The sequence below is a fragment of the Microtus oregoni genome, unplaced genomic scaffold (genome assembly GCF_018167655.1).
Source record: "Microtus oregoni isolate MIOR12 unplaced genomic scaffold, Mior012 000071F_ref0000514, whole genome shotgun sequence".
Classification (NCBI taxonomy): Eukaryota; Metazoa; Chordata; class Mammalia; order Rodentia; family Cricetidae; genus Microtus; species Microtus oregoni.
In genome coordinates this window covers 4,451,054-4,478,518 of record NW_024543978.1, presented here as the reverse complement: position 1 = coordinate 4,478,518, position 27,465 = coordinate 4,451,054, and the positions used below count along the sequence as shown (strand labels likewise).

The window sequence follows — 27,465 nt, the reverse complement described above, 5'->3', positions numbered from 1 at the left end:
CATAAAGCTGGGTGTTTGGGCCCCAGAACTCATTCTTACAGAGGTGGTTAACAACCAAGACACCCTCCAGACTGGGCACAGTGGTTCATGCCTATAATACCCATTACTCAAGAGTCTTAGGCAAGAGGGTTCCAAGTTTGAAGCCAGTATGGGCAACTCAGTGAGATCTTGTCTCAAAATAAATAAAAAGTAGGGCTGCCAGTGTAGATCAGTGGTAGAGCACTCACGTGTGGACCTGGCTTCAATCCTAGTCCTGTGGAAAAGAAAAGGACATCAATGAAAAATAAACCGACCATATCACGGAAGGCCTAGTGCTAGGAAGCAGGAGTGGTGGGACGTCTCCCTGACAAGGATGCAGGAGGTAGCCAGACCCTGCACAAGGTGGTGCGAGCTCAGGACAGCAAGACATTGCCAGCCTACAGCAGACAGGGTGGGGCCAAAGTCTCTGGTGCCTTGGCCCAGCCATAGCATGGGTACCGACCGGGGCTGGAATAGCCTGACAAAGGTTGCCATGAAGGACCAGGTCAAGGGCAGCAGCCAATCCCCAGAACAACAAGGGTCTACTTACAGTGTGATGCTCTGCAGACACCTTCAGGAGAGCCTCCACCCAACCCTCTGAAGCGAGCACAACAGGATTGAGGGGGGGCCCTCCAGAAAGGTCCTTTCCAGTTATCTTCCACGAGGCTGTTCTGTTTGCATAGGGATGGAGATCCCCTCTTGGGCCCTCCCAGTTCTCCCTCTGTCTCTCCAACCCCAAGACCCCAGACAGTCTCTTTCTGGACAAGGTTCCAAAATGATCACTAACCTTGGACAGCCTGCTCAGCTAGCCAAGCCCCCTCCGGGGTGCCTGGACTCAGGTCATGGCTTTGAAATGCGAGTATGGTGGCCTGAGAAGCTCCAGGTACTGTGACAAGACCCTCCCACTTCTCAGTGGCCTCCAGATACAACTGTCTCTGGCACTTTCTACCTCAATCAGCTACCTTGACAGTGAAAGGGACCTCTGAGGATAAGTTCTGTGTATAACCAGGAACATTCTGGAAGCTGTTGGCCCACTCCTAAGCAGAGAGAAGGCTAGTTCCTCCCAGTCATAAAATTCAAGGGAAGAACAGCCCTCCTCTGCCAAAGGCCTGGGCCTCTTCTGCTGGGCCCCAATGCTGTCGATGTCTCTTGAAGCTCTGTAGATTCCACAGCTCTGAGGAGCCACCATGCTGGGTCTATGTTCCAGCAAGACCCATTTTTCTACTCAGAAGACCCCATAAGTACTGGGTCTGGGTAAGGTGATAGTCAATTCTTACCTGAGGAGACAGAGCTCCCCGGAGCTCTCCTGCTTAGCAAACCTTCCCTTCAGGATTGAAGGTTCTGCTCCACATACAAGAGACTGAAGCGGAGCAGGTTTCCAATTTCGAAGGGGCCTTTGTGAGGCTCCACATCACACACCGCGGTGGCAAGGATCCAAAGGGAGCACAGGGCTGAAGGCTCCAAAGATGCTTACAAGAGAAAAATGGGGCGGGGAGTATTAACAGCATAAACAAAACAGATACGGCCATATAAAGTTCTTCGACTTAATGTCTGACCTAGTGGCCAAACAGCCATTAAAAGACATATTTATGGGCAATCTTTGGGCTACTGTTTGACCATGTGAGACATAAGAGTCATGATTTTGGAAATACGGGTCCTTTTCTAATGAGGGAATACAGGTCATTAACAAATAGGCTTGGAAGTCATCTTCCAAGGTCTTTGTCCATGATCCTAGACAAATCATCTTCCCAGAACCCTTTTCTTCAGAGCCCTCTCCCAGGCAACCACGGGAACTCGAGTCTGAAGATGTGATTTCTCAGTTTAGAAAAGATCAAGCTGAAGAGGACATCACCTCAGCTCCAGGCTCCTCTTGGAGCCTCCTCAAAGGCCCCTCCATTTCCAAAAAGCAGCAGAGGGCAGTGTTTGAGAAACTGGCTCTGGAAGTGAACTGACTTCCTAAGTTAGAAGCTAGGCTGTGTCCCTTCCTACCTGTGTGGCCCTCTTTTGTAGTTAAGCTTCCTCTTTAAGTTGCCATGAAGACTCAGTAATTAAATGAACATAGAGTCCCCCTGAGGCCTGGGACTCCACACCGCAGACACTATAAACAGGTCAATAAGAATGAGGGCCTCTGAATCCCCAAGACTGAGCGCAGAGCAGTAAGCAGGTGACATGGTACCACAGGACGCAGCATAGGCTTCCGGAGATGGGAGCATGCATACGGCCTTCTTTTCACACTATCAGTCCTTCCAAGAAGCAAGAGTGAGCTGGGGAGAAGTCTGTACAGCCAAGGAAATGGAAGAAACCCAGGAGGGATAAGAACAGAGCTGAACCTGGGGCCACCTGATACCCATCCAAGGGTCCCTTTCCCCAGCCTCAACCCCTTTCTCATTTGCAAGCTCCATATTCCAGGACCTTCTTGATGATGTCTCTGCTTTTCTATGCCAGGCCAGGCCCTACCCAACTGGGGTGGAGGGAGGCCCAGGGGCAGACAGCACAGATGTTATGTTGCCATGGTAACTATCTAACTCTGGTACAGGCCAGGTTACTAAGGAGTCACAAAGAGGGAACTGGGCAGCCATGCTGGCTTATTAAGCCTATCCAAGGCCCCCATGGAAACTCATTCTCTAGTCCCCTGGCCTTCCCTTCTGCAGACACAGTCTGTGTCAATGACCAAGCCCCAGGCCTCCTAGACCAATGACACAGCAAAGTCAAGAGAACCCAGCCAACAAGTCAGCAGCAAGGTATCTGCCTAGCTCCAAGGGCCCAGTATTCCTGGGACAAGAACAGCTGCGCTGTACTTCAGAAAAGGCAAAGGCTCCCTCTTCAAGATGAGTGACAGGTTTGGGTGACAGCAGGCATCTCAGTGGACCAACAGGGGGCAGTCGCCCCTTGCCCATGGCCACCTGTGGTCAGGCAGATGGCGGGTCCAGAAGACCAGAGGTTCCTCTATGTCTTAAGTTACATATCTGAGGATTTTGGTAAAAACCTAGTATTTAAACACTAGTCAATGAGCTATTATTATCCAGACCAAGGAAGGAAGGAAGAAGAAAACTGTGTGGCTATAACATCACGTATTTAGGTGACTAGGACGAGGGAGGGGTGGTCTCTAACTCTGCCTTACAATGGTGGGTGTTCAAATATACTATTTATCACCAGGGCTATTGCTGGTAGTTCTTTCTGAGGCCCAGAGCTTGGTTGGTCTCACTTTGAACCCACTCAGATTCTTGTCTGGAGTTCTAGAGAAGAAAACAGGGTACTGAGTTTAGCATTCATTTCTCCTTAACACCAGAACAGGGCCCGATCCATAGGCTTTCTCCCTGACCCCATCCATCCCTGAGAGTTCTACCCTCTCCACTCCATCCTGTTCTGTCTGCCCTCAGACCCCACACTTGCTTCAGTGTTCCTCACCTGTCCCTGGTACCTCCGGCTTATTCATTATTCACAGGTTAGGCAGTGCCCAGGCCCTAATCCTGCCCCATTCTCCTGACCATATCTAGTCATAGCAAAAGTGTCCTCCAAATCCCATCGCTCTAGCCTGCTGCCAACCGAGCTGCCATTTGGCCTATGACATTTAAAACCACCTGCCTCCCCTTGCCACATAGGACCCAATACTCCCAGTTGCTTGGACACTGCTGGCTTGCTTGGCTCCACACGCCTGGCTCCCAGCACACTTGCTTGCTGACCTACAGCTCAGGCCATTCAACCCTTTTTCAGTCAGCCTATCTTAATTTGGCTCCTTCACCCCATGGATGGCCCCACATTCCTGCCCCTATAAGGAAAAGTCAAGCAGGGGACTAGGGGCGTTTTGAGCGGCAGGACAAGGTGCAGGCCATCTGTATGCCTGTGACATGGGAGCACATGCCTAGAGCATGGTGTGATGTCCGCCACAGCTGTCCCCTTCTCCTTGGCTTCCAACTCCAGTGGGCCCCATGGCCCTGCTATTAATATAATACAAAGAGGCCTAGCAGCTGGCTCAGCCGAACTCTTTCCACAGGCAGTGACAACTGTCATCATGTAGACTCCAAATGTCCCCACCATACATTCTTCCAAAAAGAGCACAGCTGAATCTGCCTGGATGCCTGCTACTGGAGATGTGCTGACTGGCCCTGACAAAAACAGAGACTGCCAAAGACTAATTTCTCCAAATTCTTTCAAGGGTTCCCAATGCAAGAAGTAGTCGTAAGGAAGTCCTGGGGCTACAGCGGCCTAAGGACCCAAGGTAGTGCCCAACCCAGCTGAGTGGCACGGTCACCAAGCACAGGATAAAGCTGTTTGAAAGTTCCCTATCAGCTCTCTGCAAGGAAAAGAAGACGGCTTCTTCCTCTTACCCAAAGAACCAGGAAGGAGCAACAACCATAAACTGAGAACAGGGAAGTCACTGCTGTCCAACACTGCCAGGCGAGCTTTGTGCATTCTGGGCCCACCTGCAGGGCTCCAGGAGAGGAAGGGGTGTCAGTCAGCAGAGGCAGAAAGGTGGACATGCAGATGGCTACCACAGCCACACTCAGGCTGTTGACCTCACCTCCACTTGGGTGTATTTAAAAACTTCCTTAACAAGCTTAAACGTTGCACATGGTAACAGGATTCTAGAAACCCTAAGAGAGACCCGTGCACAGAGGCCTTTCCTGGGCAACCTCTTGATTTATGGAGAGAAGAATCAAGTCCCCACCCTACCTACTCCCCAGATAACCCAAGACGGCTCCAACTAACCCAGACCTGAAGGCACATGCTGAACACACACTTTAAAATTTTAGCATTGGGGGCAGAGTGATGGTGGCTCAGTAGTACAGCATTTGCCTCATATGCCTGAGTCCCTCGATTCTCTCTCTGGCACTGGAAGCAAGAAAAGAGAGAGAGAGAGAGAGCACCTCTAGCATTTTAAAAATAGTATCATGAGCCCCTGTGACTTGGGGACTAGGTCCAGTCAGGTGTATGTCCTGCTCACTGTGAATAGTTCCAGTCCATCATGCAGGCATGATTGGCTCTCTGTGCAAGGAGTCCTGGACCATAAGACAAATCAGTATTTTTAGGCAAATCTTCTTGGCATCACAGACAAACAACATAAAGTGAAAGAAGTCTACCTCCTTCCACCTGAATCCTGAAAACCCAAAGGGCCTTGAGGACAGATGTCATCCTATGAGACTGATGAGACCCTGGCCAGAAGCAGAGCTGGCCCTGGCACACGGTACTCTGGGAAGTAGTTCACTGGAGCACAAGAGCAAGGGAAAGCTCTTATGATAAGGCTGCTTTGTCTGCAATGCAAACATGCACAGTGACAGCAAATGTCACATCCAAGTCCCTCAAGACAATGACTTCTGTCCGTGTATTATTAGGAGGCAAAGGTCAAGGAAGGAAAATGGGCCCAAGGCATTTCTCCTGGTTGCAATTACACTTATTGGAAAGGGAGCCCTTCCTCTTCCCCAGTACAAACTACCTCATCACACACTCACATCTGGCCTGAAAGTTGGAGGAAGGCTGGTGAGACAGTTCAGCCAGCATCAGGGCTTACTGTTAAGCCTCACAATCTGAGCTCCATTCCTAGAATCCACAAACTGTCTGCCCTTTGATCTCTGTACATGTGCACAACCACATACACAAATAAATGATGAAAGAAAGAGTAAAGGAGCCATGGGCGAGCGAAGTCACTCTCTGGTGAATGCATTAAGAGTGATAAGATAACACTACATTCTCTATTTTCTCTATGCCCGTGTCTTAGCGCCTCACATGGCATTCATAAAGGAGTCCCACTTACACTGTGACTAACTCAGAAGTGTCTGGGGAGAGGCAGCGGGGTGGGGCTGGAGACAGGGACCTTGATGCCTAAAGTGAGGAGCATTCTTTTAATTATGGCCGTTCCTAGCTTCAAATGTCTAGATCCGGGATTAGCAGGGGAAGTCTCCTCTGGGCTCCAGTGCTATCACAGGAGGAAGGTGCAAGCCTATGCAGAGTACTGTTAAGGGTGCTGCAGGGGTCACCACCAAGACTAGAGGAAAGGAAATGAACCCACAAGCTGGAGTGTAGCTGTCACTGTCACCCCCTTCCCCAGAAGGAACACCCTCCCTCCACCACCCTGCCCATGTCTTCCCTCCCTTTTTCTTCACAGCAAAGCTCTGAAATCCAAGCTGCACACTTTTAATGCTTCTCTGTGGCTAAAGAGTGATTAAACCCAGGTCACACCCGGCCCCACAGGCAAAGCAAACAACCCCAGCCCTCTCCCACGCAGACTCTGGGCACAGAGGTGAGCGTTAGCTCTGCGTGGCACTGTGGGGTTATTAGATGGTACATATCATTTAGACAACTGTATGTCCCTGGGAGAGCTTCTGGTCTGCCATGGGTTCATGGGGCAGACATCTTGAGAGAATGCAGGCGCTCGCCTTTCTTGCACCTCAATTCCACAATTTGCGGCGCAGTTTAAGTAATAACTGGTGCTTTTAGAGCTGGATATAGATTTTGAATTGCCAGCAGAAAAAGAATGTCACTAAACTACATTAGTTTTCACCTTGGCCATGTCCTTCTGGCTGTCGTGTGGACTTGGCTAGGCCTGACTACCCGGGGCATGGTATGGTTCTATTTCTAGCCTTCAAGGCACTTCTAGCTCCTGCTTCCTTCAATAAGGAGCCAGTGGAATGCCAGTTCTAAAGTGATCAAGAAAGGAATGTGGAACTGTGAACTGTCCATTTGGTTGTGGAGAAAAAATAGATCTGATATCAAGAGGGTTGGCATGTGAGCCTGGGCTCACTTTCCGTCTCCACTCCAAGACTCTTCACCTGGTGCATGCAAGCTTGAGACAGACAGAGCTCAGACTAGGAAGACAGCCTACAAGCTGGTTCTCCCTGCTTGTGTTCTTACGGGTAAACTAAGGGCAGCTAAGACTAGATCTTTCTGGTCCCTTCCATTTCTAGAACTTCTGTGAAAGTCCAAGAAGCTAGATCCAATGTGGAGCGCCCCTTGAGGTGGCTCCTTGGCACTAGGTTTCCTCTACGTACATCAGAGCATCTCCATTGAGGGCCAGATTCAGACATCTCTGCATCATCTGATGCCTTTTCCTGTGGGGCCAAAGAGTACTACTTCTAGACCCCCCCAGGCTAAGACAGGAGGATACTCAACATGTGGGAGCATGAGACGCAATATTATCACACACATAGCTGAGCTCCCCATTTCTTTTGCTCAATGAAAGGGGACACATCCCCCTTGGCACATCCATGTTGTCCCCAAGCCTTGTGACTGTTACCACCACCCATTTTATATATTTCTATAGTTAACTCTCTTGGCTACACCTACTCTGGTTTTCCATTTTACTTCCCAATCCTGATACCAGAGCTTTCTAACAAACTTGATTAGGCACCTTCTGGTCACCAGGGTAAGTAAGGGCTTCAACCAATGAAGACCATTCAACATGGCCTCCACCCCCAACTCAACCCTATGTTCTACAACTCTGCTGACTGCCCTATCCCTTCTGCTGGAACTGACTGTCCCATCAGTCTCAGCTCAAGTGTTCAAGGAGACCTTCCCAGGAAAGCATTCCCTGACATCCAAGTACAGGACAGTTTCCAGCACTGTGTGCTCTGAATACAAAAGAGTTCCTTTCCAGGGCTCTCTGGCTCCTTGCAAAGGAGCCGCTCTGCAGTGTGATGCCCACTGCATGGAGAGGAGAGGCAGTGTCTGCTTTAGCTCACAGGCATCCAACCTCAAACTGGCTCTTCTGTACTCTATTGCCTCAGTCCTGTCTAAAACAAAACAAAACAAAAACCTCACTCCAAGAAAATTATAGGTGTATTTCATACAGACAACCCAATGTGTCAGCATCTGACTTCCTGCCTGAGGTCACTGAATTCCTTCCTCTAATCTTTTGACCTTTCCCACCATTGCCACCATCAATACCACCACCTTTATTGGTGCCATCACCATTAACACCAACTACCTAACACTGAGAAAACAAAACACAACACAGCTGTAGAGAAAAAGCTCTTTAAAATAAGCAGAAGGAGCTGCGCCCTTGCGTTCTCATTGGAGACACCCCCTCTTTCTTTCATATATGAGCCATAAATGAAGGGTGAAGAAATTGGGGGGAGGGACAAAAACAGCAGCCTAATTAAACCACTAACTAGGGCAGTGGTTCCCAATATTCCTAACTCTGTGACTCTTTAATAATCCTTCATGTTGTGGTGACCCCCCCACCATAAAATTATTTCTGCTGTTACCTTATAACTTAATTTTGCTATTGTTATAAATTATAATGCAAATTTCTGTTTTCTAATATTCTTAAGTGATCCCTGTGAAAGGGTTGTTCACTCCCCAAGTGGTCATAATCCATAGGTTGGGAACTGATAGAACAATCTAGAAAAATAAAAGCAAAATAATTCTCAAGTAAAAGCAGCCCAGATTTACCAAAGATTTGAATTCCAAAGCCCAAGATGGCACTCAGCTGCAAGTTCTGGATTTGTAGATTTCAGATTAAAATTTCAAATGAAATGTGTGGTGCTAGGGGAAAAAAAATTCCTTGAAAAACAAAAAATTATCTTAAAAAAAAAAACACTCTTGCAAGGGTTGTAGGGAAATTTGGAGATGCATGTCTCCGGTTTCATCCTGGTGTTTGTCACTGCAGCACAGCTGCCATGGTTTATATGACTTGGTGTGAGCTGCTGTGTTTTATAGTGTTGGTAGATCTCAGAGTTGTCTGGTGGGCTTTTAAGGCCTTCTGTGTAGAATCATAGCATCCACAAACAAAACTTTGACTTCTTCCTATGAGTGATGCACCTGCTTGTTCTCTGGTCTCAGTGTTCTAATTAAGATTTTACATACCATACCAAATAAAGGCAGAAGCAGGGGGCACCCCTATGTTGTGTTAGATTTTAATGGAAATACTGGGAATTTTCCCCACTTATAATGTTGGCTACAGGTCTGCCATATATGGCCTTTATTATGTCAAGCAACGTTCTTCCTACTCCAAGTTTCTTCAGGACTTTTATTCTAAAGGGATGTTGGAGCTTACACAAATCCTTTCTGCATTGTTTCAAATGACCTCATGAGTTCGTTTCCATGACATGTCACATTTTTAGATCTCTGTGTGTTGAGTTATCCCTGCTTCCCTGGAATGAAACCTACTGTCATTGTGATGAGGTATCCTTTTGATCTTTTCTGGTTGGAAATTTTAAAAAATTTATTTGTGTGTTATGTGTATGGGGTGTGCCTGTGCCATGACTAATGGAGGAAGGATCACACAAGGATGAATTCAGCTCTTTCCTTTCAACATGTAGGTAGGTGGATGGGTTATGTCCCCAGGCTGGGCAACAAGCTTATATCCATTGAGCCATCCTATGAGTCCTTGTAATTATCTTTTGGGGCATTTTTACAACCATGTAAAATGGGTGTATAATCTGCATGTGTGTTTCCAGCTTTGGCATCTCAATAATACTGGCTTCTTAACGAGTTTGGAAATGTTCCTCCCTTCCTGTTCCATGGAGGAATTTGAGACGTGCTGGTCTTGGGTCCTCTGAGAAGGCCTGGTAAAATTCCCCAGTGAACTCATCTGAGCCTAAACAATTTTAGTCATTTTTATTACACACCAGCATCACTACTCACTATAGATTTGCTTAAATTATTTATCTCATTTGGGTTTAATAGTGGTCAGTCACATGCATTAGAAATCAAGATTTCTTTTTGAACTCAAAAAGGAAATTCAAAATCAATTATTTTAGATTTTCCAGATGGGTGGAATATATGTATTTAAGCCATGCACACGTGGTTTGCTGATTCCTCACTTCTGCTCTGCTGTCTACGCCGTCCTATCTAAATTTATCAATTGGATTGTCTATCCCTTTCTTTTGGTCAGTTTGGTTAAAGACTTGCCAATCCTACTCAAAAACTAGCCCTTTGTTTTTCTTCCCCAGCGTAACTGTTTCTGGGCTACTCATTCTGGTTATTAACTGTTCATGTTTGCCTAAGGCCCTGACATGCATCACAGAGCTATTCATTCAGAATTTCAAGGATCCTTTTTAAGTATCTATCTATCTATCTATCTATCTATCTATCTACCTACCTACCTACCTACCTATCTAATCTATCGTGTGTGTACACACACACACACACACACACATATATATGCAGAGGTCAGAGGACAAGTTGGCCACATGGGTTCTGCAATTGAAGTCAGACTGAGCCACCTTGCTGTTCATTAAGGAGGTGCTGAACTGTAAACTCTTTCTTAAAACTGAGTCATTGGTACCAGTGATTGGGTTTGTTGTGTTTATATCCACTTGCTTCTAGGAGTTTCTTAATTTCTTCTTTAGTCTTCTCCCACTTGTCTATCACCCAGAAGTGCGCTGTCTGGTCTCCGAAGACTGTGAATGTCTACAGTTTCACCTGCTAATTAGCAGTTTGACACCATCAGCAGACGCCAGGAATTCCATTAGTTCCTACATTTGGTAAGGTTCTTTTCGTGCCCTGACACCAGCTTGATTTTAAATTATTGGGGGAGTGGTAAAATTCAGTTTGATTTTTAAAACATTTCCTACTTATTTTTAAAAATTTAAAACAAAACTAACACTCCCATACAAACTTCTAATTGTCATTCCCTGTCCTTCTAAAAAGGAAAAAAAAAAAAAAAAAACAAAATCCCCAAAGGTGGGAGGTTTGTGTGGCCCCAGTCAGGTGAGCACCTTCCTCAACTCAGTTGGAGTGGTGAGAGCTCAAGGTAGAGTCTTCACCCCTCAGACCAGCACTGGGCAAGCTGTGCAGGAGCTGAGCCCTCCACCCTCCCCTCCAGAAGTCAGCTGAGCATGCACTAGGGAGCCACTGGGGGCCTCATCAATCAGCCCATTCTGGAAATAGCAGAATCTAAGGTAACTGTACAGAAATCAACATCATCCCACGAACATGTTATCAACAGCCCGGAAACCTAATGAAAAACAGCCAGCCCGTTCACAAAACAACAACGCATCAAACGCCTGAGAAACCTACCTATGCCACCTCTTCAAGGATCAAATACCACATTTTACATGCAAATTGTACAAAGAAAATAAAAGCCCTTAATGTGGGAAAGATCTGAATAAATGAAGAGACTCCAGGCTGAAGACTTGATGCAGAAGACCACAGTGCTCCTCATTTAATTTATGACTTTATGCAGTTCCAGGCAAAACATTACAAGGTTATTACAGAACTTGATAAATATGGTTTTTAAATTTGTATAGGAAAATAAATGGGCAAAACTATCAGAGAGCTAGGAATCAGTATCTGGGAGGAAGGCACAGGCTCAGGCAGGTCTTAAAACAACGATTGCCTGGCTATAAACCAACTGAGGGAAGCATCAGGAAGATGTACAATTTAACAAACTCAATAGGAATAAAACAGATCACAATAAAAAAGTGCAGACCACACGATGCATCAACACTCAGAGGGCTGAAACGTCCTTCAAAGCCTCTTAGCCCCGGCAGACAGCAAGGCTGTCTTTCTCTTTTTCATAACAGAGAGATCAGAACATTTCAAAGGGACAAGATGGAGACTTCCTGACCCTGGGGAAGAGCAGTCTTTCTTAATTTCCAATCTCCCAAGGTCCATCTCAAGCTCTTGGTTCCTGAAGCACTGACAATCAAAGCAGGCCAAGGCAGCTAGTTAAACCCACATTGTTCTCTAATTATGCATCCAGTGTGCAGGAGGGAGGCTGTGCAGGCCGGTCTCCTGCCTGCTCTGTCACCCCTCTGTCAGGTGGACACCCAGGGCACCAGGGAGCCTTCCTATGGGACAGTGGCTAGCACCCACCCAGGGTCTCTGGCTTTCCCTCCTTTCATCACAGACGTTAGATGGGCTAGGAGGGAAGCCAAGGCCAACACGAGGAGAGGCCTATAATTAATGGAGGTTTTTTTACCACAGCAGTGAAGGTGGGACCACTGTCTTCATTTCTGGACTGAAGACCTACATTTTAGTCCTCTAAGGAAGGCTTCACTGTATGCCACGCCAAGTCCTCATGGGTCCCACTAGGAACCACGTCACCTTAACATTGTACATTAGTGACCCAGTTCAACAACTCAGTGTGTTGCACAGAGAAAGGTATCCATTGGAAGGACAAAGGCAAGTTAAAGGGAGCCTGGCATAGATCGCACACCTACAAGCACGCCTGTGTAGAACCCTTGGGGGCACAGGGCAGGATAGGATGTCTACTAGACTGCTTTTGAAAAACAAAACCAAGTGAAAAATAATAAACAAATACCTCAGAATCCTCTTTAACTCAGAGTAAGTCCTGTGCATGAGGCCCATCTTGTCCAGTTATCAGGACAGGCTGGTTATAGAGCGCAGACTCATTTGCCTGAAGAAAACTGCCTCACTTCTCCACTTCACTATGTACATATAGGAAGAGTCCCCACCTGCCACAGCCTCAGGACTAGACACGTGAGACTGGTCTAAGCATAGATGGAAGAGCTCAAGCTGAAGGGGTTCTATGAGCATGAGCCTGAACCATGATACCACCAAGGGCTTTCTCTGGACTGGAGGCTTTCCCCTTGCTCCCTAGCTCCCCCCCCCCCCCCCCACGCCTGAAAACTGAGTCAGAACCCCAGGCAAGATGAAAACCACTCTGAGGCTCTCTGTCTGTGCTGGTGGTTGACGTTGGGGTGGGGGTGGGGCACTGAGATACTCAGGAAAGTTGGACAGAGGCATGGCTGGGAGCCAAGGGCCTTCTGGACAACCAGATCCCTAGCAACCAGCAATATTTCCACCCCAAGACACCAGGTTCCAGGCAGAAGTTGGGGCAGAAGACATTCAAAACCAGAGGCCTCTAAGCTCGTGATTTCTTACACTGATGTTTCAGCTAGAAGCGTAGGCAAACTAACTCTAACTCTACGCTGGGATGTGGGTAAAGCCCACTCCTGACATCTGCATGGAAAGCAAGGCTCATAAGCTCCAGGGACAAGACCCAAATCACTGATTTCATGGAAGAGAGAAAGACATAAGGAACTGTGTGTGTTGATCTGCATAAAGCAGAAGGTAAGAAGGGGCAACTTTAAGTCTTCTCAGGGTTGATGTGTCCACCTCTAACCTCATCCTCTTCCCAACAGAGCAGTCCAGATGAACTCTATAGTGGTCAGGACAGAATCCTAAAGTTGGCTATTTCTCCTTGTTGTTTCCTTTTGGCTCCAGCTGGCCTTTCCCCCTAAATCACAAGATCAGGAGTTGGAGTTTTCATAATTTCTCCTGGTGAGAGCCAGTGGAGATCAGAGAGCTTGAGTAACAGCAAAATAGCACCCCGGAGAGAGGAACCCAATGTTCCCGCATTGTGCCTAGTCCCCTTGGAGGACAGGAGGGAGGAACCCTGTGCCAAATTCCCAGTGGGGTTGAGCCTTCCTGACTGATTGCCACAGTGAGGGGTGGGGCGCACTTCAAAGTCCCTCAATTCATCTCTCTCCAAAGGAGAGTCTGAAAAGCCCTCCATCTCCCAAAATAGTCCTTTCCAGCGACTGTCCAAAACATGCTCAACGGAGACCGGACCACTTGCCAGGCAGAGCAGAACCCAGGCTCATCTTGGAGAATGTGCTGGTGCCTGTAGGACCTCTGACAACAGCCTGCAAGCCTTTACAGACTCACATGACTCACCTGTTGCCCAGAGCAACAAGCACATTGCCTTGCACATGGGAACAGGTAGAATGGAAGCAATCTTTTTATGAGTTTGAGGGAAAAAAAAAATCTTGGTTGGACTAGGTCTTAAAAGACAAATGGAGACTAACAGTCAGCCCTGGCCCCAGAAACTGGAAGAACTCTACCCGTGACTCCAAGTCTGGCTCTTAGCCTCCCTGCCCTGCTCATTCACTAGGGTAGAATTTGTTACTCTGAGCCCACTGGTAGTATGTTAATATTGGGGGGCATCTCATATTGATCTGCATTTTGCTGGATGGCAGGAATTGTTCATCCTCATTTACTTCGATCTCCCTACAATGCCAGGAATAGTGTCTTGGTCATAGAAGTGACTCAATTTGTGACTGCTAAATAGCCAATTTCATTTGTAATTTCCGAGACAGCTCCAGGAGGGGAGGCAAAGAAGGCCAATGTAATTAATAGATGGACCTGACTAATGTCTTTGCTCCAGAAAGGGAGTATTGTAGAGCAAAGAGCCTCAGAGGCCTGCCGGCGAAGAGGAGCCCCAAGACAGGCCACTGGGGCCATTTGTGCTTACCTGGATTGTCTCACGGCTGCCATTCAAACACTCCATTCTGTCACCAAGCAGCAGGCATCTTCAAAGTCTTCTGAAATAGAAGCAAAATGGAAGGTTTGAGACCCCAACCCTTCTCCTATAGCCTCCCCCACCCCACTCCCGGGAGGGAACAACATCTAAAGAAGGTTGCTGTCGAGCACCATGGAAACATCTCCAGAACATGGTCATCTGTCCTTTGTGGAGGGCATTCCACTTCAGAGCCCTGATTGCTAGAATATTCCTTCTTGGGCTGCAGCCTTCTATAAGCACCACCCTCTGGAGCTATGGAAAGGGACTCTGAAGCCTCTTCCACAGGACAATCCCCTTCACAGCACATCTCAATAAAACCCCACTGGATGACACTCTAATGAGCTGGAAACTGCTTTCTTGTACAGCTGGTTTAGGAGCCTGCCTCTGGCAGAGCATGCAGGTAATATATGAACACACTTTATTTACCAGCAGACACAGAGAGATCCCTTGCTCTTAGTCTGATAACAACCGAGGTCGTTCATCATCCACTTGGTCCCTTTTGAAATTCACTCTGCAGCAAGCACTTTTTAAAGTCATGCACATAATACATTTTAAAGAGCATTTTCTGTGCAGATCCATTTGCTCGACCTCAGCACTAAGTGCAAGATGGAACTGTCTTCAGCGCAGCCCCTGTTCCTCCTGGAATCGGTGCTGAACACATGCTGAAATGAATTTGTAACTATACATACCTAAAACCAGGGCTTGAAAATGCAGTGTTTTGTTAAATGTCCATTGATTGATTAAAATGCATCTTGCAAAGAAAGAGCATTGCTAATGCAGAATCCTAGTCCAAAAATATGTATTATGTAATGCATATTTTTTAATAATGCAGGCAATGTCAGTGTATTGGTATTAGTGAATTGGCTTTGGGCTGCCATCTCTGTTACAGGCATAAAGCACTCCATCTGAAAAATGAGGCACTTTCCTCCATACGTTAAAGAACCATAACCCATATAACCCCCCTCACTGCTGACAGCTGGCATCAGTTTCCATCAAAAGGGCATTTACCAGCACCCACACAGCCTGCAGCGCTCCCTCAATGTGCCTTAAAATCAGCTTGACCAATGTCTCTATGCACCAAATGCTCGCTGGCAGAGCTGTGCTAACTGAAAACCTGGGATAGGCATGTGAAAGTGGTCAGATCCCTCAGACATCCCCCACCAGGCAGGAAAGGGGATCTTAGGTCTCAAAATTCAGCAGCCCCGAGCAGGGTCTCCCAGGCAGTACCCTAGGGTCAGCAGGGCACAGCTGGAACACTGTTTCCAACACAAAGTTTCCAAGCTTTGCTAAACCAACCCTCTCTACCAGAGCAGTTAGCACTTCAGGGCTAACAACATACCAACTCCTGGACCACAAGATGCAATACAGATATAGCCAAAGGACAGAAACAAAATCCGCAACCCATCCAGCAGTGGCTGGGCTCTTACTAAGCCCTTCATTAGAGCATCTGGATGCTTTAATGCAGTCTGGTGCTGAGGGTATGAGGGTAAGTGACCCACAGACAGCACTGGCTTAGGACATGACTGAGAATTCCGCTTCCAGGAAGGAATCCTGGGGAAGCAGAGTTTAGAGAGGCAGCAGAACCTCTTCTTTGAATTTCTTCACATGGACTCAAGAAAAGAAAAGAAAAAAAAAAAAACAAAAACAAAAACAAAACAGCCCAACCTGTGACATGTGTCCCATGTAAAATAACCCTCCCGGGACTTCATGCATTCCATAAACACAGCTCTGTTTGTCTCTGTGGCCAAAACAAAACAAAAAAAAAAAACCTTCATATTTAACTAATAGCAAGGCAAGATAAACGAACTCCCCCACCCCACCCCAGCGGCGGTCACACACAGGAGGAACCTGAAAACTTCCCACTTCCCACCACAGGGATCTGTGATCCGTCCCCTCCCGGACTTACCTAATTCATCAGGTTTTCCCGGGCTACGGAGACCAATACCACGATCTAGTGGTCTCTAGCCGCCCCCTAGCCATGATGTTCTGGCCGATGCACCTGCTTTTCTCATGTATCTCAGCTGGATGAAGTCACGATGCTGAAAGAATGAGTTGAAGCTCTGGTTAAGGTACATTAACCCCCTCAACACCCTTCCTCTAATCCAAGACCCGCTGGGGTTCGCCGCTGTATTCAGCACCTAGAACAGAGCCCCGCCTGTGCCGGAACTCAAGTTCGGTGGTGGTTGAACCCTCTCAGCTGAAATCTATCAGTTTGCGCTCAGTAACTACCCTAAAAATCCGCCCAAGAGTAACGGCTGTAGGGCCTTCTCCTGGTCGCTGGGGGCTTCCTACGGTCTTCCAGCACACCTCAGTGAAGCAGAGTTCACCATCAGCTAGCCATCGCCCCGCAAACTCCCACCTCTACAGCTGCAGGGGACTTTCTTGAGCGACGGCTTGTTTGTCGACGGGGTGACTACTTTTTGGAAGCTGTTCTAATTACAGTTACTGTAACAGCCCCGACAAAATGTCGTGATTAATGACTACCTGAGGTTCCGATCCCTCAAACCATCAAGCCCTTGGAGAATACCAGGTGTTGGGTCATTAAAACTCATGTACGAACCCTCATTCTAGAGAATGTTCGCAATTTTGCGTCTTGGTTTTCAGTTGTCCAAGGAGAAGTTGGGGAGTGGGATAAATCCCGCAAGAAATCCACACTCAGCTTCGAGACTGCTAACCTGTAGCTATCTTGCTCGCTTGGCTCATTAGAACTGACTACCATCTGCCCCCCCCCCCCACCCAAACGTCGATGCTTTGGCCAAATCCTCTCAAACAAGGTTCCCGCCTGCCACCTGCCGGCCCACTAGGGTCTGCGCCACAGGCTATGCGCCACCGCGCATCTAGCGGGGAGGCACCCCCACCTCTCTACTGCACATGCCCGGCAGAAGTCCGCGCAACTTTATAGGGCCACACCGCCCCATCTCGCCTCAGTCTCCTCTATCCTCTCCCTGATGAGAGGACCAGTGGAGGCACCTCTCGGAGTCTTAGACTTAAGAGTCTGAGACTTAGCGAGAGGAGCCCAGAGGAGACAACCCTTCTCTGTCCTTTACCTATCCCTTTCTTTTACTTACAGACGCAAGCTGAGGCGCGGAGCTGTAGAAAGTTCGTAGTGGTCGGGAAGGTAGGTACATCTTTTCTTTTCTCCCCGAGGTGAGACTGGGGTCTCCGGACCCAGCTTCTCACCTCATAAGGTTCATCCTTTTCGGCTCCAGCTGTTCTTGCGCAGTGGGGCCACTCTCTGCAGAGCCAGAGGGTGAGTCGGCTTCCCATTGAGCACCTAGGAGAATGGATCGCAGGTCCCGGGCTCAGCAGTGGCGCCGAGCTCGCCATAATTACAACGACCTGTGCCCGCCCATCGGCCGCCGGGCCGCCACCGCGCTCCTCTGGCTCTCCTGCTCCATCGCTCTCCTCCGCGCCCTAGCCACTTCCAACGCCCGTGCCCAGCAGCGTGCTGCCCAGCGTCGGAGCTTCCTTAACGCCCACCACCGCTCCGCCGCTGCCGCCGCTGCTGCGCAGGTACTCCCCGAGTCCCCTGAATCCGAGTCTGACCACGAGCACGAGGAGCCAGCGCCTGAGCTAGCCCGCCCTGAGTGCCTGGAGTACCCTGACACTGATTACGAGACCGATTCGGAGACCGAGTCCGAGACCGAGTCCGAGACCGAGACTGAGACCGAGACTGAGACGGAGACCGAGTCGGAGACCGAGTCGGAAACTGAGTCCGAGTCTGATATCGAGTCCGAGTCCGAATTAGAGAGCGAATCTGATACCGCCCCCGCAACTGAGCCTGAGACCGAGCCCGAGGACGAACGCGGCCCCCGGGGTGCCACCTTCAACCAGTCTCTCACCCAGCGTCTGCACGCTCTGAAGTTGCAGAGCGCCGACGCCTCCCAGAGTCGTTCGCAGCCCACCACTCAGGAGCCCGAGAGCGCAAGCGAGGGGGAGGAGCCCCAGCGCGAGCCCTTAGACGAGGATCCTCGGGACCCCGAGGAGTCAGAGGAACGCAAGGAGGAGGAGGAGGCCAGGCAGCCCCGCCGCTGCAAGACCAGGAAGCCCGCCCGCCGCCGCGACCAGTCCCCGGAGTCCCCTCCCAGAAAGGGGCCCATCCCCATCCGGCGTCACTAATGGGTGACTCCGTCCAGATTCTCCTTGTTTTCATGGATAAAGGTTAGTTGACCTGACCAACCTGGGGACCCTGAGACAGTGCGGTGGGGAGGAAGGGGACAGGTGGGGAGCAAGGTGGGAAGGGAGCGGTGTCCACTAATCAGCCTAAACCGCACCCTGGAAAAGGAGAGAGGGTTCCTCAGTTTTTTCCAGGGCACCCAGGGGCGCTTGGGAGGCCAAAGGTTTGTTGGACGGCGAGGCTTTCCTGATGCCTCGCTGGAGACAACCTGAGGTCCCCGAGCTGGCACCCAGTGTGCGACACTGAATTCTGAGAGCGCTCCAAGTTTGGAAACGCATACCTAAAAACGGCAAAGGTAAGTCCCTTGTTTTCTACAATTTTTTTTTCTCCCTCCTAGAAAGGTTAGCCTGCAGCACTGGAGTTGGCTTGGGCTAGAGCCCAATGGGATCTACGGAGGTGCGCGCGCCAACTTGGGCGATCAGAGAACTGCTGCGCCGTAGCTACACTGTTGCAATGCGCAGAAAGTAACTAACTGCGCAGGAATTGGATTAGAACTCTGGAGCCTGTCTCCAGAGCAAAGTCGCACGTGCGCTCAGCCGGCGCGGGGCCTGGAAATCGGGTCCCGGAATGGCCAATTTCGTGGCTGCGGGACCCTGGAGCCAGTGCCTCTCACGCCGTGCAAGCAGTCTTGGCCAACACCGCTCACTTCTCGAGGTTTGCGGAGACCCAGAGATCGTGAAAAGGAGCGCGCGCACCTCTTCTGTGCGCCCCAGAGCCAATCTTCCGGCACAGATAGGCGTCTTTCACTAGTGAACGGTGCTTGGACGGCATAGTGTAGGTACAGGGGCCTTTAGGGGTGCCCTTTTGGGCGAGCTGCGTTGGCAGCACGGACAGGATCACATCGGGTTATAGCTAACCTTTTGGGGCAGCCGGTTGGGCGGATCAGACTTGTCTGGAGAGGTCCAACACTGTGCGCCTAGGTCCTAGAGGCAGGGAAGAAGGAATGAGAGCGGTATCAACTGGTCTTGGGCAGAAAGATAAAGTGGATCAAGGCATAGGCTGAGTAAGGGGGTCGTGGATAGCACTTGGACACCTTCCAAGGCGTCCCCAAAGATCGTGCCACTTCCCAAGATGTCGGATCCTGCGCTTAGAACCAAGAGGGGACAGAAATGACGCGCTACAGCAATACTAGCCATCTTAAGCTCGGGTGGAGCTGTATTTGGAATCTGTAACCCGAGGGGAGATTGCCAGTGATAGTCAGCGATAGTCCCCAAGCTGCTGTAAGCACGTGACACACGTAGGAATGTTTTCCTCGCCAGCCTTCGCGGGAAAGGCTGATAAAAAGTAAAACGCACCTACTAAATTTCACCCATTTGGAAACATTTTTCCCCCCAAAGTGCGAGCGTCTGGTCATGCGGCGGCTTGAGTTACTTTGATGGGATGATTTGGAAAATCTGGTTAAGGAATGCTTTTTAAGGCTTGAAATCAAAGGCGGCTGGGCTCCTGCGCTTCTTAGAGAGCAATGCGAGAATGCATTACGTAGTCTCCTTCCAGGTCCTAACCTCTTTCCTTGGGATGGCGTCGCCGTCCCCAGAACTTAAGTGAGGGTGGGCTATGCGCACTGCGGCTAATTGCGTCTTTGTTCTACGTAGGGAATGGGTTTGTTAGCGGTGGGTAAAGGACGTGCGGGTAGCCTGCGAAAAGGAAGTGGGGGTTTTTGGATTGAATGAGTGAAATTCATCTTTCTGAAGTTCAAATTCTCGACAGGCTAATACGACGATCGTGACGTTTTCTTGACGTTAGGTGCCATTTTATCTGGGATGTTTTGGTAGTGCGAGTTTACCAAGCAACAGGTTTCTAGTTAACAGGTGGAGATGCCACGCTTTTCAGCGTGTCTTCTCCAACGGGGAGAAGTGTTTCCGACAGAGTTGGCTCTTTATTAGCTAAATTAGAATGCTGCCTTGTTGCTGGATGAATAAAATTTTAAAAGCGTCTTCAGTCCCTATAGCCCCCACCTCACCTACGTTGCTCCTTTAAAAAGAAGCCCAGAGTCAGGCTTGGTGGCGCATGCCTTTAATCCCAGCACTAGGAGGGGGAGGGGTGTGTGAGGCGAGTGGAACTCTGCCTTCAAGACCAGCCTGGTCTCCAGTTCCAGGACAGCCAGGGCTGTTAAACAGAGAAGCCCTGTCTCAAAAACAAAACAAACAAAACAAAATAAGAAAAGAAAAAAAAAACCAGCAACAAAGAAGCCTAGCTGAGCAGTATACCAGGCTCACTTCACACACGGGGCACCCAAACAGGAAGGCGCATTTTGCTGTCTCTCAGTAATCTTCAAGCTCTTACCTGTCACAGCAGATGCATTTGCACCCCAGTCTGCTACCCAGCAGCAGAGCCCTTCCCCCTTCCTAGCGCTCCTCCGACTTCAGGAGAAAAAGCCCAGGGGGCATATAGGAGTATAGCACACTTGGGAAAGCACCCACCCACACAAGGAAAGGTTTTGCTAAACACACATTTCAAGTCTACTTTCTGTGAAATAGAGATTCCAGTCAGTGGGGTTCAGCTACTTTCTTTCCTTTTCCAGGGGCTTTTCTAGCAGGTTCTCAAACATTTCCAGCTCCCTAGCTTCCTAACTGGCCCTTTGTCTTACACGGTTAAGCCGGGGTTAGCATTTGAATGGGCTGGCTTTTCTTTTAACAGAGGTAGAGTGGCTGAGGGAGACTCACCCTGGGAAAACCCGACCGGGGACCCTGTAGACCCCAGCCATGGGGGGTGGGGACGGCAGCAGAGCTAGTTAAAATTCTGTGCCATAATATTTAGGGTTCTTCACTGCATTAATCGTTTGCTTAATGGAAAAACTTTGCTTCTATAGAGGAGGAATGATCTAATAATTGAATGTAAGTGCCTTTCTTTTATGTGGCAGCGTTCAAATACCATGTGATGACAAAACCTAGATTAAGTATTTTTTTTAGTTTAACAATAAGACTTATAGTTGTATTTATGAGCATTGGAAACTGAGATGGGGATGTGACCTCTTGGAACAGGCTCGAAGGTTTTTTGTTAGGCGTTGCTTTCATGCACCTGAAGCTAAAGCTTCTTCCATTCTGGAATTGTTTGCCACCTTTCATCCTTTCGCCTTCATGGTAGCAGTCGTGTTTGGTTAACAAGAAATTCGAAACAGCAGTACTACTGGTAAGAATAAAGTGTTTTTCTTTTAAAAAAATGTATGGATTTTACTTAATTTCTCCCTGTTGTCACTGATCAGTGACCACGATATACATACAGGGGCATACAGGGTGACAACTTATTACAAACACAAATCATGAAAATCTACTCCAGCCAGCCAGAGACCAGTGATGTCAACTCAAATATTGCTCCCCTCTAAAATAATGCCCAGAAACAATATGGGGTACTCAAGTTACACTTCTAATCCCACCCACAGCGAGGGATGTATCCCAAAACCCAAACAGGGCAGCAGAATCACAGACAAAAGGCAAAAGATACTGGGATAGCCCAGGCTGCCTCTATCCCACCCTATTTACTGGCTTTAGTCCTCCCTACCGCCCCTGCCCAAATTTAGTTAACTAAAAAGTACCAGCTGTGAAGAAGTCTGTCTTGTGTTGGTCTAATATTAGTTTATCAAACATGCTTCTCAGCTCGTGGCAAAAATGAATTAAGAGGGCAGGGAGAGAATGCAGGATTCACTATGTCCTGTGTGGGTGGAGGCTTTCTTGAGAGCCCACCCCCTGCATTCTCCCCTGGAGATTAGTGTCTACAATGAACCTTCCAGAGCCTGTTGTGGTGCATTCCCGGCAGGGAACGGCTAGCTGTAAAGCTTGAGGGGCAGCCGATTGACAACTGCACTTTAGATAACGACAGCTTAGAGGCTCAGCCTAGCTGGGGTGGGCGAGCATGCCTTTCACTCAACCCCTCCACCCCCCCCCCACCCCCGCTTTTCTTTAGTGGTCCCTCTCTCCATAAAATTTTAGTAATATGTCATCTTTTATGTATTGCAAAGCCTGGTAATAGCCAAGTTCACACACACACACACACACACAAAATATGAAGAAAAATAATAGACACATAAACAAACATACATGACAAATTTGGCTCTATTGCCTGGGGCAAACAAAGCAAACACTTCTCCCCAAAATGGCGTCTACAAATTAAGTGACTGGCTTACTGTTACAATTTATTTTATGTTTTTAGTTCCTTTTCAGCCACACACACACGTATCAAATTTTACTAATATTTTTCTCAAAATCTATTTGATAGGGTGGCCCCACCACCACAACCAGGAGGCAGGATAGTTCACATAGCCGGTGAGTCTGAGTAGACAGACAACCTAGAGCCTTAGGTCTCTAAGTCCAAGAGGCTGGCTGGCAGAGAGAGCCACGTGGTACTCAGCCAGCAGAGGCAGGACACCCTGGGGGGGGGTGGCGACTTGACACCTCTACTGTGGAGCAGGAAAGCCGCCTACACAGATTCAATTGTAGGCAGAACCTGTTTTTTTTACTATGGGCCTATTTTAGGGCAAGAACATTAAACATTGGCAAGGGGATGTGGCTGCTCCAGGGCTAACTCAAACTGTAAGAACAAGGAATGGCTGGAGGCAGTAATTTGGGGCAAATTTGAGAAAGACAAAAGGGTGGTGAGGTTACAGGGAGTAAAGAAGCACCCCTGCAGGAAGGAGCTCCAGACCAGGAGGGAGGTGACAAAAACAGTAAATTTATAACTATGCAAAAGTATTTTGAAGGGTTTAGGAAGAAAAGGGCTGAAGATACAATCAGATAATGGCTGGCTGCAAGTCTCTGGCTACTGAAGGAGTTAAAACCAGGTGCAACAAAGAGCAGGTGTCACCTCTAAGAGCCAAAGATGGCCACTGATGAGGATTTCAGATAGTCACCCTGAAATCACTGTGCCCTCATAGTCCCACAGAATTTCAACTAGCACAGGAATTTCAACTTAATTTATCTACAGAACGGAGTTTTCAAACAAATATCTCAAATTCATCAACCAAAAAGACTTAAAAGTCAGTAATCTTATTTAACAATTTAAAACCTGAGCATTGGGTTTTGACTCTAGGAAGGACAGCCTCTGAGGCTTCCACTTTCAGACTTGTGAGTGAGACCCAAAGACTGCTGGGCAGCAGAAGCTGGCAGGTTTCCCCTTCCCCCAAGGCAAGAGCTGTCTGGGTGTCCTGGCTTATGTTGCTGCTCCAATTAGACTTCATTAGGAAGATTTGCTTTGGGTAATTGAGGTTGTGTGAGAAGGTGAAATACACCATTCCCCTTAAATTCAAATAGCATTCAGGGCCCAGAAGCCCTCGGGGTGCCTGGAATTTCCACCAGGAGTTACAGAAATCTTAAATAGCTTTTCCACTAAACCCACCTCCCACCCCACCCCCACCCCTGCTAGCAGCCTTCCCTGGTGCTGCCTCTCATCTGAAATAGGTACCCCTCCCTCAATAGCCTCTGCAGCATCCTTAGCTGCTCTGCACAAAGAAACCATAGCACCGCGTGGACACCTTGTGTGGCTGCAAGTGGCAGGAGCATGACAGGCTGAGGCACAATTTGGTGGCCATGCTACAAAGAAGGCTGCGATTGAACCCCTGCTCACAAGCCTGAGCCTGAGCTTTATTTCATCCAGAGCTGATGGGGTGGATTCATAAACATCATCTCATCCCCCTAATACCCGTCCCACATCAGCCCTGCATCCAGCGTCTTGACCTATCTGATAGAGGCTTCTTTCCTTCAATCAGCATGTGCCTCAAATACTCGCCACACAGCCCCTTCTGCAGCCCCTTCTGCAGAGAGCAGTAAGCTGCTGCTGCCTCCACCGGCCAACACTGGCAGAGGTTCTGGCAGAGAAAGGGGGGCTGCAGCAGTCTTAATTGAGCGGTAATTAATTGAACAGTTTCAAAGTCTTATTGCTACTCAGGGAAGCACTCAGAAAACCTTTGTCACTGGGAAGATTAGAAACTTAGTGGTTGCCCGAATTCTTTTTTTATTTTCTCTTTTTCCCGTGTCAGTTTCCTGAAAACCAATGGTACAAACAAGAGCTATAGTGCAGAGAAGGCTGCCCCTTCCCCAAAGCCACAAACCAAAGGAACCCCAGTGCCAATGAGCTTGCTTTTCCTCTTGCTCACTCTACTTCTCTGCCTCCCAATGGTCTTCCCTACTTGGTTACAGGGAAGAATCCAGAGTCAGGATATCTGGAGGGGCCTTGGGCTTTAGTCAGGAAAAAAAAAAAACCCTAAAATGTAAATAGAAACACAATTGCTGATCATAAACAAACACAAGCGTAAGTTTTGAAAGCCTGGGGTATCACAGGAAAGGGGGACCACATGGTTTCAGGTTAATGAGGCTAACGGAGAGTTTCAGTTGCCCTTACTTTCAAAAGGACATCTGATTTCTCACTTGGGCATCTGGGTCTGCTGCACTGAGCAAGTTGCCTTTCCTCAGAAAAGCAGAGTCTAATGGAAGCATGAGTAATGTGTCCATGCTTTTCTAATACAGCAAATCCTGTTCCCCAGACGATAAACCATCATCTCCCCATAGCCTTCCACTCTAGCACATTCCGCATGTGGATGAGGTCAAGAAGCAGCTTAGCTCTGGATCCTCACACCTATTCAGCCCTGTTCGGGCACTAGCCTGTCTTGACTTCCTCTTCCCTTGTTCTCAATTGCACCTGAATAGTCCCCTCCTCCCTTGTCTATAACAAAGTCAACTGCAATAGGGAAGACATTTAACATCCTTTGTCAGGGAGCTGGTGAGATGGGTAAGCAAAGGTGCTTGATTCATGGCACCCACAGTGTGGAGGGAACCAGCTCCTGCAAGTTATCTTCTAACCCCCACATGGGCACATGCATGCCAAGCACATGCACACACACACAAGTGTGTAACACACAAATAAATGGGGAAAAATAAGATCCTTTGTTAGTGTCTAGTTATAATGGGGGAGACCATTAAAAACCTCATTCCTAGTAGGGTAAGGCCCAGCTCAGGTGCTCCCCTCACCTCAACACACAACGCCGATTCTTCTCAACACATCAGACATATACTTCTCTATCAATTCAGCAAAGTCACCAGCCTCCACAGGCTCACAACCCAACAAGGTGACCCCCAGTCAACCTGCATGCTAATTATCTCCAGCTCTTACCATTCTGGGTTTTCCAAGTCCTTGGGCCAGGCCATCCAGTTATCTTTTGTGCTGCTTAGCTTCTCCAACACCTGGCTCATCTGCAGGGCCCTCTTGAGCCATGCTGCTGGCGTACAACAGCCTCAGCACTTAGCCCCACTCATCCAACTCACTTGCTCAGTAACTAGAGGAAAATGAGAGGGGGATCAGGATTAAGTTCTGAGCTCTATTTTTCCCAGTATGAATTTACCTTTAAATTAAAATGGTTTCTAGTCAAGTGAAAATATTCTTTCTCAGCTCTTTTCAACCAGGAGTGATTTTGCACTCCAGAAGCTATTTGGACAAAATATGAGGACATTTTTACTATGGCTACTAAGGAGATGCTAATGGCATCTAGGAGGTATAGACTAAGGAAGCAATATAATATCTTGCCACACACAAGACAGTCACCATAGCAAAGAATTAGCCCAACCTAAGTCACTAGTGCAGAGGTTGAGAAGCCAGGGTCTAGAGGGAGCTGCCCTCACTTTGTCCTCTGGAGCCATCCCTGCTCTCAAATCAAATATATCCCTTTTATTCTGACTATCAGAATTTTTATCTGATTCAGTGATCTCAAATCCTAGTAAGGTTGATTGCCAATTTGAATGTATGCTTTCTACCCTTTTCCTAAAAGTCAGACCTTTCCTTCCCAGAAACAGGTTGTAAAGATCCGCCCCAAGGCGTCCATCTTCCTTTCACATCTGCCATGTCTGAAATCAAACAAGACTCCTTCCTGCCTCCATACCAGCCCCTTCCTGGCTTCCCCCTGCAGTTCCCAGTCTTGGATTCTTCAGCCCTTTGTGACCCATCTAACATAAGGGCTTTCGGGGGACATCAGGAAACCCTTTTGATTCCCTTTTTGTCACTGAGCCTGGGTCCCCCCTTAAAGGACTTCCGCAGCTGCAGCCTTCTTGGTACACACCCCCTTTCCTTTGTTCCCTTCATCCGAACCAACCTCCATGTTGGTTCTGTCTTTTCTAAAATTTGACTCAAATCCTCATCCACAAAGGGGGAGAAAACACACCTTTTACCATCTAATCCATTTCCTCCTTTTCACTTCCTGCCAAAATAGCCCGGATGCTCCATGGATGCCTCAGAACGCCCATCCAGTTGCTTTTTTTTTTTTTTTAAAACCACCCCGTCTTTCCCACCGCTTTTATAGGAGCAAAGGGGTTCGATCGTTTACACGACAGGGACCCACACTTCCTTTTGTAGGATTCTTTGTTCCAGATAGGTGAAGGTGTGCCCACCCTGCCCCGCCCCTTCTATTCACAGTCAAGACATCTTTCTATGGAGAACCATTCGAGGCGCCATTTTCTCCGGTCGGTCTTTGCAAACCTTCCGACTGGAGGCCTTCTCTTTTCATTTTCATGCCGTTCTGCTCCTTCGCAAGGAGATTGGCACGATCTGTTTCTTTTTCCCAGTCAGAAAAACACGATATGAGAAAAAGCGTGGAACAAAAGATTCCCACAGACCATGAGAATGTCTGAACAAAGAGAATCTGAATCCTTTTTTTTTTTTTTTTTTGATGAATGTGCTTTAGGGGCGGGTGTGAGAGGCCTGGGAAGCCCAAGAAAGCCGCGTGGCGGTCTCCTTGGGTCTCAAACCTCAGCCAGCGTCTACTGACCTTCCACCTTGTGCAGGGTTCAGCATCCCTGGAAAATGACCTCTGTCCATTCTGTCCTGCTCGTCTCTCTCTCTCTCCAGGGGCCTGGATCACCATCTCCAGGCCCTGGAAATGCTTCTTCGCGGTGCCTCAGCGGTAGCCATCTCTGTAAAGAGGGTTAGCCAACCGCCATCATGACCCCAAGGGGTGGATCATGGGAGACCCCGACCTTCCCACTTGGCCTTGGCGATTAAGGGCATTAAAAAGATTGACCCTTAAGGCACCTACGGCGCCCGTGGCCTTCTAGGCCTGGTCGCCATACGCACGCCCGCCAACCGC

The 27,465-nt window shown here is 48.4% G+C and overlaps 1 protein-coding gene and 1 long non-coding RNA gene across 2 annotated transcripts; one reads left to right on the top strand and one right to left on the bottom strand.

Moving 5' to 3' along the window:
* Positions 1-27,465, bottom strand: LOC121440832. Its single transcript, XR_005973389.1, has 7 exons — positions 27,148-27,465; positions 25,503-25,665; positions 17,296-17,501; positions 16,134-16,266; positions 14,180-14,249; positions 1,296-1,487; positions 1-253 (listed from the first exon to the last, which is right to left on the bottom strand). It is a non-coding gene; the product is annotated as an uncharacterized LOC121440832 (long non-coding RNA).
* LOC121440831 (neuroendocrine secretory protein 55-like) lies at positions 17,160-18,346 on the top strand. The gene is made up of 2 exons (XM_041641794.1): positions 17,160-17,345; positions 17,437-18,346. The coding sequence occupies exon 2, from the start codon at positions 17,510-17,512 to the stop codon at positions 18,344-18,346; it is 837 nt and encodes a 278-aa protein (XP_041497728.1). The 5' UTR covers positions 17,160-17,345; positions 17,437-17,509.

What these genes read in the sequence shown, in the direction of transcription:
- LOC121440831 (XM_041641794.1), top strand. Translation starts at nt 17,510, where the DNA reads ATGGATCGCAGGTCCCGGGCTCAGCAGTGGCGCCGAGCTCGCCATAAT.